This window comes from Chelmon rostratus, chromosome 13 (assembly GCF_017976325.1).
Source record: "Chelmon rostratus isolate fCheRos1 chromosome 13, fCheRos1.pri, whole genome shotgun sequence".
NCBI lineage: Eukaryota > Metazoa > Chordata > Actinopteri > Chaetodontiformes > Chaetodontidae > Chelmon > Chelmon rostratus.
The window spans coordinates 11276757-11289219 of record NC_055670.1 but is presented as its reverse complement, the minus strand read 5'-3'; the positions used below and the strand labels follow the sequence as shown (position 1 = coordinate 11289219).

General features: G+C 45.5%; 2 protein-coding genes across 2 annotated transcripts in view; one reads left to right on the top strand and one right to left on the bottom strand.

The window, feature by feature from the left end:
- Nucleotides 1-1898: 1898 nt before the first annotated feature.
- Nucleotides 1899-5528, bottom strand: LOC121615796 (ankyrin repeat and SOCS box protein 9-like). Its single transcript, XM_041950234.1, has 7 exons — nucleotides 5114-5528; nucleotides 4892-4971; nucleotides 4621-4728; nucleotides 4070-4220; nucleotides 3665-3799; nucleotides 2491-2697; nucleotides 1899-2383 (listed from the first exon to the last, which is right to left on the bottom strand). The coding sequence occupies exons 1-7, from the start codon at nucleotides 5196-5198 to the stop codon at nucleotides 2232-2234; spliced, it is 918 nt and encodes a 305-aa protein (XP_041806168.1). The 5' UTR covers nucleotides 5199-5528; the 3' UTR covers nucleotides 1899-2231.
- Nucleotides 5433-12463, top strand: part of gpr143 (G protein-coupled receptor 143) — a 9798-nt gene continuing 2767 nt past the window's right edge. Inside the window, exons 1-7 of the mRNA XM_041950233.1 lie at nucleotides 5433-5546; nucleotides 8342-8614; nucleotides 9517-9626; nucleotides 9883-9977; nucleotides 10372-10464; nucleotides 10622-10731; nucleotides 10827-10935. Coding sequence (XP_041806167.1) covers nucleotides 8359-8614; nucleotides 9517-9626; nucleotides 9883-9977; nucleotides 10372-10464; nucleotides 10622-10731; nucleotides 10827-10935 — 773 coding nt within the window. The 5' untranslated portion in view covers nucleotides 5433-5546; nucleotides 8342-8358. The remainder of the gene's footprint in view (nucleotides 5547-8341; nucleotides 8615-9516; nucleotides 9627-9882; nucleotides 9978-10371; nucleotides 10465-10621; nucleotides 10732-10826; nucleotides 10936-12463) is intronic.

Sequence of the window (12463 nt, the reverse complement as noted above, 5' to 3'; positions counted from 1 at the left end):
GGGGTCTGTCAGCCCCACTTATTGACTGTATGCACAGACAAACACAGGTCAGAGGTCAGTGAGCCCTTGGAGAGTTTTGAGTGAGGATGGTGACAGCTGACAAACTGCTACGAGCTTTGGAAACGCTCTATTTATGCGACTTGTGCGGAAAAAACTATTGAGAGAATCAAGAAAGGATGGATGTTTTTTTGCGTTGCATGTTGCTGCTTCAGGCTGTGGATAAACAGATGATTACCATGAAATCAGCCGGCACATCGTAAATACTAGATTAGGGCAATGGAAAGAACTCAGCGACCTACATAAAACACTGCAATTTTTGGTTTCTATCATCTGAATTAATGGGAACAAAGATGTGTAGATAAGTGCTCCGTCTGTGTTGCAGTGCCCTCTCTCTTCCTCAGGTTATCATGATAAGCAATAAGGCACCGCAGGAGAAGCGGAAGCCAATGAAGCACCATCATCATTTAGCACTCTCCTTCTTGGTCAAATAGTCCTCACATATCCTGGAGGTGTTTTTTTTTTTTTTATGTCGTCCTGCTCACAAACAAATGATGTTTCTACAGAGCACAGACCAGATGGGATGGCATGTCGCTGTGGAACGCTGGGGTAGCCATGCTGGCTCAGTAGCCGGCAAAGCAGCCCCACACCATCACACCTCCTCCTCTTCCTCAATGCTTCAGGGTGGGAACCACACATGCAGATGGGATCTGTTCACTCCCTCTGTCTCTCGCGTAGAGGTGGCGGATGCAACGAAACATCTCAGATTTGGACCGCTGCTTGTTGTTGGTCTCCCTCAGCTGTGGTTTCTTCTCAGTGATTTGACCGAGCAGCTGATGGGAGATGTGTCTGCTACTTGAACTCCGTGAAACATTCATGCAGGCTTTAATCTGAAGTGCTGTTAATAGGTGATTTCTGAGGCTGCTAACTGTGACGAACTTGTCCCCTGCAGCGGAGGCGACTCTCGGCCGTCTCCTCCTGGGGCGCTCCTCGTGAGAGCCAGTTTCATTATCGCGTTTGATGGTTTTTGTGACTGCACTTGAAGATGCCTTCAAAGTTGTTGAAATTTTCTGGACTGACAGAAAGTAACGATGGACTGTCGTTTCCGTTCGCTGAGCAGTTCTTGCCATAATATGGATTACTTCAGTTGTCGAATAGGACTATTTACTGCAGCACAGCATAACTAATGGCCTCAAATGCATTAAGAAGGCAAATTATTCCACTAATTAACTTTTGGTGGTACTAGTACTGTGCAAAATATCTCAACACGCCCAACCAAAACACAGCATTCGATTCTTTAACCCTTTTTCAATAAAAACTCAACCCGTTTGAAACTAAAAACTCAAGACAACAAGAACTCTTTTTAAAAAAAAAGGAATGGAAAAAAACAGAAAGGCTTATTCATGGCTCAACCCTCTGGTGGTTTGTGTGCACTGGATGCTGACTCATGGTTATCTAGACTCTGGAATATGACCATGCTTGAAATTATTGGAAAGTACAGCCATTCAGCTACATATGACAGATGAAACACAAAGGCCCCCCTGATATATTTCCCAACCAGCCTGAAACGCCTCTTTAATTTGTAATTGATCATGTCATGGTAATCCAGCCTCTCCGCTGATATCTCTTCATCTTGGAAAATGTTTCCACCATCAGAGACACTTTGGTATTGGGTTAAACTGGAGATGGCTTAACTGTGTCATCAACTGATCTGCAAACTTTTTTGCAAATTTTTTTTTTTCCCTTTTGGACAATTTTAATATGCGAACTGCGAGGACCAAACACTAAATCACTTCCAGGCTGTTTGTAGGGACGACATGTGCAGGACATGAGGATTTAATATGAAAGTATGTCTAAAAGAAAAAAATCTCAAAAACATTAACAAAAACTATGATGTTAAGTAAATGTGGAGATTTGTGTAGCTACAAAAATATTATTCAACAAAGTTAAACTTTATTTAACATCAATTCTGACATATTTCTTAGATCTCATGAGCCCACTTGCTCATGTTAAATACGCACATCTTATTGTTAATGAATGTTTTATGACAGAAACTTGCTTCTCACATCAAAGTCCAGATTGATCTTGATCAGTTTACAGAGCTCTTACACAAAGAATTAGAGTTAATTGCTATCACAGTCATGAGCCATGATGCCCTCTCATCACTGCCAACATTGTGCAAGTGCGCCCCCTGCTGACCCAGAGGTGAAATGCTCAGTGAAAGCCTGAGTTGCTCAGTGCGTTCGCTCGCCCTCTGGGTGCGACTGGTAGAGAAGATAGTGTTTCACATCAGCGGGGAGGTGAAGGCCGTGAATCCCACCCAGCCTCTGCTTGCCCACAGTTTTCCTGATGTGCAGCCGGCACAGCTGCACGAGAGGGGCCACTCCTGGACAGGCATCAGGGGAGAGGGCAGGAGCCGTGATAGAGAGATGCTCTGATTAATGTCATGAGAATCCCCACAGTGAGGCTACTTGGATGGTTTGTCTTGAATACCTCCTGCTTGTCTCAGCAGCCTCTCCACCGGGCTGTCGGGAGGCGCGAGGTCCAGCGGCCGTTGGCCCTCTGAGTTCCTGAGGGATCGGTCGGCCCCGTGGTCGAGCAGGAGGGACACCAGCTCAGGGCTGCGCAGGCGGGCGGCGATGTGCAGCGGCGAGTCGCCACACACACTGTCACTGGACACACTGCTGTTCACACCAGCACCTAAAGGAGAGCAGAGACTAATGAGGTATGAACCTCAAATTACAGAGCCTAACTGGTGCAGGAGGAGAATCTCTGACAGCTCAGTTAAAGCAGAGCACCATTTATCCTCTTTATTGCTCACATAAAAGACTTTGGGCCATTTCTTAGCTAGACTGCATTTACTGGAGACCTGAATCAGAAAGACTTTATGCAGCATGTGCTCAGAACTTTGAGTAAAAGTAGCAATACTGCAATATAAAAATACTCCATTACAAGTAAAAGTCATGTATTTTCACTTTAGTAAAAGTATGTGAAGATTATCAGCACAATGCACTTAAAGCATTAAAGATAAAAGTACTCGTAATGCAGAAGAATGTCCCTGTGTGTCAGGCTATGATAGATTACATTATTTGATTATTACATTACTGTAGGTAGTATTTTATTGTTGTGGGTGAAGGTGGAGCTAATTTTATTGACTTATGTACTGGTGGGTAGTTTAATAATGTATCATATTTTATAAACTCATATCTTTTGGACGAAGAACCTAATTTATTAAGCAACTTATAAATATAGCTGTCAAATCCATGAAGGGGAGTAAAAAGTGCAACACTTTCCTCTGGTGTAGAAGCACAGAGCAGTCATAAAGTACTCAAGTACAAGTACCTCAAATTCCCATTCAAGTACACAACTTAAATGTATTTAGTTACTTTCCACTACTGTGCTTTTGTATTAATTGAACCACTAACAGTATATAATGTAGTTTTAAATTATAAATCTAACACTGTAACGTATATGATAATAAGAAAAATGCTCAGAAAGAGGCTATTGTGCATAACGAGTGCATTTACATCTGGTACTTTAAGTACTTTTCCAGTGAATGACCTGAGTACTTTTTCCACTACTGGTGTTGTTGTTACTCAGGTCAGTTAGAGCCCAGAGCAACACTCACACCTTCACTGGAGAAGATAAAAGATAAAGTTCCTCCTACCGAGCTGAAGCAGTTTCCTCACAGTGCTCAGATGCTGATTGGAGCAGGCAACGTGGAGAGGGAAACCCGATTGGTCGATATACTGATCCACATCAGCACCGTACTGAACAAGAGGCTCGATGCACTCTGCGTGACCTAGACAGAGTTTCCAGAATCATCACAATGAGAAGTGATGCACTTGAAAGGATCTGCTTTGAAATCTGCTCGCGCTTGCAATCCCGGGGGAAGAAAATGCAACCGTTTTGCTTTGTAGGCTACAACAACACAGACTATGTTTTAATACATTATACATTTCTTAGATGTGCTTTTCTGATGTTTTGGCACTCTTTGTGCATTTTGTAGTGCCTGACTATAATGGTTCAGCCCAGATTACCCGTGCGTATGCGGAGGTATGCGACCTCTAACCTTTTGCTGCAGCCCTGTGGATCGGAGAGCCGGCCTGGCTGGTCCCTGAGGGAGTCGCCCCATGCTGCAGGAGCAGCGATACGCAGGTCACATGGCCCCGGGCGCAAGCTTCTGACAGGGGAGTTTGTCCATTCACTGTTGAGCTGTTTACCTGACATGGACATATTTGTGACAGAAATCATTGAATTAAAAGTCATAATCATAAACGAAGGAGGCAAAAGCAATCAGAATTTTGCAGTGAGCACTTCCTGTGAGCATGAGAGTGACACTATCTGAGCGCACTGTGATAGTTTGACGAGTCAGACTTTGCATCTGCAGATTTATGTTTGTTAATGTGTTATCGTCAATGCATGTGTCTGCATGCTTGTTTGGTTAATCCCTTACTAACATGCAGCAGCAACACAAAGTTAAACCCAGCAATAACTGATGTGGTTTGCTTCCTGGCTGGACTAGAGCAGGATGCCGGCGCTTGTTTTGCAGGAAGACACAAAACACACAGCCTTCATTAAGTCTTGAATGTAGTTACATTCGCCTGATGATGCCTTACTGACATTTGCCCCGTTTTCCATCAGAAGCTTTGCGCACGCCTCGTGGCCTTGTATGCACGCTCCATGGAGGGGAGTCACCTGATCCAGAGTGCTCAGATTGACACCTGCACCCTGTGGACAGCACACAGTAATAATAAACTACCTATAACAAAATGTTGGTGGTTTATATGACGTTGGATTATGAATTATTTGATATTTCAGTGAAGAACATGCAGGTTTTTCACACACATGATGATTTTCAGGCAGTGGATAAGTTGAATGTCTCTACATCTACCTGTGCAATGAGTCTTTGCAGAGCGAGGACACGTCCATTGAAGGCAGCGTCATGAATCGGAGACCAGTCTGATTCAACATCTGGGTACAGACATTAAAAAAAACAACAGCCACTCACGGCTGATCACATGTTCAAGCATGCGTGGAAGTGACATGGTGAAACTTTAAGGCAGTACATATGCTCCAGCTGCAGCGTGAGCACGCAGCGCCGGCAGCTACTCACCACTCATCAAAGGGTTTGAGAAAAAAACAGCAGTCCCACTTTGACATGTGGAGTCTCGCGGAGTCTCTCCGTGTCCGGCAGCCATGCTTCACAGTGGTCGCTCCACAGGCTGTGCTATGGCCATAGTTTGTCCTTTAATAAAAGCTGAACTGTGTCCAACTCGAGTCGAACCCCAGCTGAGAGACGCTTGGTCCTCATCTGTGCTCAGCCCACTTGTTGCAGGTCTCTGTGCCGTGACGTCACTTCCTCTCAAACAAAGCGTTTGGCACGCAGGAAAACAGGCTGGTTGAATGTAGCGGCTGGGTCTCGGCCAATGGGGGTGCAGAGGGAGGGAGCGGGAGAGGGGCCTGTTGAGCAGGTCTGTAATTTGTGTGTAATTTGACACCGTGCATCCACACCCATCCTATCCAACAGGAGGTGGGTGGTGTTGACGGTGAGTAAAATGAAGTAAAATCAGTCAACATATGTCTTTTTTTATGTCCTTGGCGAGAGTTTCATGAAATAGTGTAACTTTATAAAAAGCAGTTTCGATACTTCAGATTGCTCAACAAAATCGGCTCTGGACTTGTTGTTATGCGCCTCAGCGGTGACATTGACGTGGCTGGCACTGCGATGTCGCAGTTTCTGCTTCCAGATATTTAAAGTTCCTCCGTCACACTGTGCTTTTGCTTATTGTTGCCTCACGCGGATGTCTGACCTTCATTATGCAGAGTGATGTTTGTGCAGAGTTTGACGCGAGGAGGCTGTTTTCCCATTCGTCTGCAGAAGGGGGAAAGTTTCTTTGTGCTCACCTGGAATCTGAGTTTGACTGTAGATGAGTTTGTGACATCACTGCTAGTTTTGACCTTGTCATGGTCCAATATGGAAATTGCATGAGTACAATGTGTACACCCGAAGCCTGTTTTCAGTGAGGTGGGAAGCAGATTGTCTCATATCAAGTGGTTAAAGCTGTGAAACAAATATTTATTTATATTCAGAATTTCTGGATTTATTGGTTTAGTTTGCGATGCTGGTGACATTTCTCTGGGATACTGAATTAAAATATGTGCACTCCAGAGAACGAAATTTCTCTCAATTCTGTGCAGACGCATGCAAACTTAATTAAAGATTCTGATGGCTTGCTTCGTAAAAACAGGAAATCCATTTATTTATGTAGACTTTATGTCGATGTGTGGCCTAATAACCAGGCAGATCCTCCTGTGAGTCAAAAAGCAGGGTTTAGCCCAAATGTAAGAGTGAGCTCTGCTTCAGTGGCTTTGAGTAAAACACTGAAACTGACCTCTGACTGACATCTGTGCCCTGATAATGAAAGAATCCAGTTTGACCTGAAGCTACCGGCTGTGTTATGAGATACACGCCTGCGATTACTGATTTAGGTCACTTTATCACACAACAACATGTAATGGTAAATGAGCAGTAGCAGCCCTATCTATTGTGTGCTGGGAGCTACAATCACACCGCGTGCAGACCGGCAGAGGGCAGCAGCAGCGAGCAGACGTTCAAGCAGAAGTCAATACTAACTGTATTCCTCAGGGCGCTGTTAATCGCTGGCAGCAGGCTACAAGCTTGCCATACAATTGACTTTGTGCCTCGTCAGAGAAGGTGCATATGGATTAGAATACCATTGTACAAACTCAATGAATGCCCCCTCTGTAGTACTGAATAATGGAAGCCCTTGATGCTTTGTTTCCCAAATAAATCTGCTTCAGATGTCCACCCGTTTCCTCAGATCTCCGTCCAAGCGGGCGGATCCAGCAGCTGCCGTGACCTCTCCCGTATCTGGACGTGGCGAACGTCTGCTGCATGCAAACTGAGAGGGGGAATTATTTCAAGTATAGGCTCTTAATCCCGGTGCAACGCTCAGCTAACTTGTGCAAGCAAAGTGCACCAAATGTCATCCTTCTTATCATGAATCTAATTATGGGACTGAGCCCGCTTTCTTCTCAGGCTTTGTGCACAGAGCATTGGCTTTAATTCTCTGTCTCACAGATTTGACCTTGTCATGACTGCGAAGAGACTGCCGGACATGATCGATCTTGCTTTATCAAAATTAGATTTCGTGTTTGTGTGCAAATCGATTATTTTCTCTGACTGATACGACAAACTTTGCACGCTGGATTAAAACTTAGTGTCAGCCTTCGACATCTTTTTGTGCCGGCTTACCTGACCTGTTTGCTCTGCTTATCAAGGCAGAACATGTGATCTTTTACGCTACAGTCCATGTGAAATACTACACACAAGTCTGATTCTGTTATCACCAAACCAGGACCCACAAACAGCACAAGTGGTAGATACAGACGGTGCAGTGGGCGTCCTGGGCCTCCAGGGTTGTCATGTGGGCGAGCACGGTCCCCGTCAACCCGAGAAGGCTTTACATGGATGTTGTGGCATCCCAGACTCCAACCACGCGCAGTGAGGCTGATGGGATGGATGGGCGGCCTTTAATCAAATCACTGTTGCTGTTTCTCTTATGGTGTGACTTCAGTTTAGAGTCCAAATAGCCGAAAACAACAAAAAGATTTAAAAGCCTTTTCAATCCTGACGTATTCAAAGAGAAATTCCACCTATTTTCATGATTTGTTTGATGATGTTTTGACTCATTTTGCACATATGACACATGCTGTGTTGTCAGTGAAGAATAAGTAATTGATTCTATTGACTGACTGTTTCTTCTATTGATTGACTGATGGTGTTAAAATAGAGCAGCGTCTACACTCACAGAGTCCTGAATCCAAGATGTACTCTCTCTTCTTCTTTCATGCTGTTGCTTTTATTCAGCGGCTTCCATCTGAGGTTGTCCTATTGACTTCCTGTATGTGGCTAAATGGGGTGTATTAAATCAGCAGTGCCTGTATGAGCCCAATAATTTTCCCTCAGTGGAAGAAGAACATCATTTCTTATTACAGTTCTGGTTTGAGTGTGTTTTCACCCTGTGCAGGCCAAGAGCAGCAACATGCTGTGCATGAGTAAAGGCATGAACATGTACTGTAGCCTGCTGAACTCACCAGACTCAAACTCTACCACACAACAGTCCTTTGTCGGCCTCCTCGCATTGTGGCACAGTTAAGCTACAACTGCAGGGATTAAATGGAAGCACATGATGATTCAACCCCGTGATTTCTCTGAGAGTTGGGTCATGTACCCAATCATTTCCTCTCCTTTCTCCGCTCTCTTTTCTCCTTTCTCTCCTCACACCCGCACTCCTTTGTCTCCCTCTCTGCCGTCCAGTCTCCTGCGCTCCGGCCATGGCATCCCCCCGGCTGGAGACCTTCTGCTGCCCGAACCGAGACGCGGCGACCGAGTTCGTGGTGACCTTCCAGCCGGTCCTGTTCGGGGCGCTGAGCCTGGGGAGCGCGGCTCTCAGTCTCTTGTTTGCCGTTTTGCAACTTCTCCCGAAGCGCAAAGGATACAGAAGACTCGGGCAGTATCCGCTGCCGAGGCCCGCGTCTTCCTCCCGGATACTGGTCATCATCAGCGTGTGTGACATACTGGGGTGCGCAGGTAAAGTACACACTGCTGGCACGGGCCTGTTTTTTTTTTTAATTAGAGCTCAGAGAAACAGAGGCGAGTGGGTTTTCACAGGGTGGTGTTGCTCGCTGGATGCAATTACGCACGCAAATATTTTGTTTTTAACCCTTTTGTTGCACTACATTTGCTTATCTGACCTGCCTCATCCGCACAAACTAAACATGGATTACTATGAAAAATGGAATTTATCTGCCAAAAAGAAAGAAATCGAATATTTCTCGATAGATTTAGATTCAGATTTTCTATAGATGAAGCCTTTTTAAGAGCTTCCCTTCTGAACCAGCTTATTATAAAACAAAAGCATGAATCACCATCCTCTCATGTGAGGAATAAAATGACTCATAACAACTGCAAACCTTTTTTTCTTGCTATTGGCACATGTTGATTTGAACGCAGCATTGTTCTTAAAGCTACAGCTGCACATGCGCACTGTTGCTCTGCGTGGGACGCTTGAGCTGTCCATTCACAGCTTTGGTGGAGGCAGGTGAGGTCACGTTTGCCCGTGTGCTCAGCGCCCAGCGAGATTCACCCACCGCTGCAAAGGAACAGCTTGAAGCGCAGTTTCCAATAAAATACGCAACGGCGTGCAGTCTGCATTGCATTAAGATTTGTGGGAGAGCTCCCCTTTTTCCATTCCACGTAGGAAGTGGAAACACCCCTATAAAACACACCTGGAGGCTGTTTTCATATTTCCATGATACAAAGCTGCTATTAAAAGGATTCCGTGGTTGAGTCTAATTAATAAATGCGCTTAATAATACCCAATTAAAATAAAGAACTTCAATTTCACATCCTCTGTTCGTTTCCACTCCTCTTCCTGGCAAAGCCGGACTCGTCTAATTTGCTGGAGACCATGTGCTGTTTTGCTCTCCCAGGTATCATCGTGAGGTCATCGGTGTGGCTCGGCCTGCCGAACATCATCGACCACATCTCGGTGGCCAACAGCACTGATGTCTGGCCGGAGGTCTTCTGCGTGGGCAGTGCGGTACGTACAGCGCTCTTTCCCCCAGTTCAGAGGGCCGACAGCTCAGTCAGGCCCTGTGTGAGTTTAGAGCTGGAGAAGGGGATGACGCGATCATGCGCAATGCTGAAAAATCCAGATTCCACAGATAAAAGGGCTCATTCGCTGAAGTGCCTGATCAGCAAGCATGTGCGAAAACAAGTCACAGTTACGCGCAATCAGAATTATTACAAGTGCGACCTGCATGATAAGAATGCTGCGTCCAATTTGTGTGTTACAGATGTGGATCCAGTTGTTTTTCAGTGCTTCCTTTTGGTGGACCTTTTGCTATGCTGTGGACGTCTTCCTGGTGGTGAAAACATCTGCAGGAATCAGGTGCTCGGAGCCTCGCCTTCCATCCACAGCGATTCATTATCACCTCAGCATCTCAGAGCTGTAAAAGTGTAAAAAACAAAAAAAGCCTCCTCTCACTTTGCTTCACTGTCTGCTGGTAGACTTACTGCTTTTTCATCCACTGCTCCATTTCCAAGTAGTAAGACACTAGTTTGAAGTTTCTTGTAATGAAAGTGCTCTGACATTGCTGTAAAAGTCAGATTTCTTTAATATGCTTCTTGTGTTTCGGCACGCTGACAGTATGCTCCCCTTCCCCCAACGTGTACTACATTTGTTGCCTGCAAGGAAAAAGAAAAAAAAAACAATCATCCTCAAGATACAGAGCTGCAGCATGTGTTGTGAGCTCAGTCTCATGACCTGTTTCTTTCCCCACCAGCACCATTATCCTCTACCACATGATTACGTGGGGTCTGGCTGTGCTGCTGTGCGTCGAAGGCGTGGCCATGCTCTACTACCCGTCCATCTCCGAGTAAGACTCTCTGCAGTTCCTTTAGACAAGCACCCAACATTAGACAAAGACGCCAAACTCTTTTTTTGTGTGTCTTTTCTCCTACGAGAACAGCCAAGTTAAAAAAGCTGAAAAATGTCATCTTCAGTGCTAATTTCATTGTTGCGTTTTCGTGCAGTTGTGAGCAAGGCCTCCAGCACGCCATCCCTCACTACGTCACCACGTACGCGCCGATGCTGCTCGTCCTCGTGGCCAACCCCGTCTTCTTTAATCGCACCATATCGGCAGGTGAGTTCCTTTGCTCTCAGGTCTCTCAGTTTCCGAGGCCTTCTCACTGGTGCACGTGTGCTTTAATAACCGCCTCTCTTGTCCTTCCAACCTAGTGACGTCTCTACTGAAAGGACGACAAGGAATCTACACAGAAAATGAGCGACGGCTGGCCAATGAGATAAAAATCCGCTTCTTTAAAATAATGCTGGTGTTCTTTATTTGGTATGTTGCCGTTCTTTATCAGAGGAATGAACCTGAAGGATTTGTTTGACATTTTGGGAAGTATGCTTATTTGCTTTGCTACCAAGAGTTAGGCGAGGAGATAGATACCAAACTGAACTTGGTGTCACTCCAAAGCACAGAGGTGACCCGCCGGCCCACCGCATCACACATGTGTCACGTTTTGCTTCATGTAGGTGTGTTGCAGACGTCAGGCAATCACTTTTGACAAAGACAAGCTTCTGAAGTTAATGTTAAAAACATAACAGTCAGGAGTGTTCCTGAAAGCGTGAAGCCATCTGACGCTGCGATGGGGCTCGACACATTGACTGCGAGCGGCGGACGTTCATCTGAAGCTGGAGAGGAATGGGTGAAGATGAATGAGCTTGACATCAGAGTCATGAAAGTAAAGCCACGCATGCATCCTAAATTCTATTCTGCTCAGAGCCCACAGTGGACAGCCCATCAACACTAAAGGCATGCGCAGCCTGGAGGTGAGAGTTCGAACAAAAGAACTCAATGTCATATTCGTAGTAGTTCCACTGGACGTGACTCACTCACGGCATCAACACCAATGCACGGACAGGATTTGGTGTCTTACCATTTCTCTGCAAGATCCAGCTAAAAGAGGACGCACGGACTGTCGTCCCGTTCGGGTTCCAGCACAGCCACGAGACAAACTGTAGGAGAACCGCAAGAACTCGACCAAACGACGCCCCTGGGAGTCATAAAGAAAGCTGAGGAGCCCACGGAATGGGTGAATTTGATGGTGCGTGTCAAGATCTGGCGGCCTATGTGAAAACTGGAGGCATCCCAGGGCTTTTGGCAAGATGAAACTGCATGAAGCTAGCATAAAGTGCTTCATGTTCCTTCCAAAGGGATGCCTTTTGGATCGACATTGTGTTGTGGGGCTCCACACCTGCAGGTTCATCAAAGGGCTGCAACCCATCCCGAAGTATGGACTGAAGCTGAACAGAGAAAAATGTCAGGAATCACCTTCACACACACAAGTACTTTTCACGCCTCGGCAAGACAGAGCATGACACTGACACACTGCCCTCTAGTGGATCGGCTGGTCTGTAAATATTAAACTGCAGCCAGTAGCCTGTTAGCTTAGCTTAGCACGAAGAGAGGAAAAAAGGGACACGGCCTGGCTCCGTCCAAACAGAATGAAATCCACACATCAGCGCCTCTAAAGCTCACAAATTTTGTAGAAAAAGTGTAAAAACATGTTGTGGTCCAGACTATCTCTTGGCCAGGCAAAGTAAATTCCTGTCGTCTTAGTTTGCTGGTTGCCCGGCAACCTCACAGTGTAATATGTAAACATAACCCCCCTGAAAAAAAACCACAACATGCTGTTTTTTTACATTATGGTTTTTAATAAGCATACTTCCCAAAATGTGGCGATACTTCTTTAAAGACTTCACGTAAAACTGAATGTGTGCCAGAGATTATTTATGATGGGATGTTCTTGCTGTGGTGTAGCATGACTCTCACATGGCAAACTAATGAAAACTCATGTGCTCGTGCT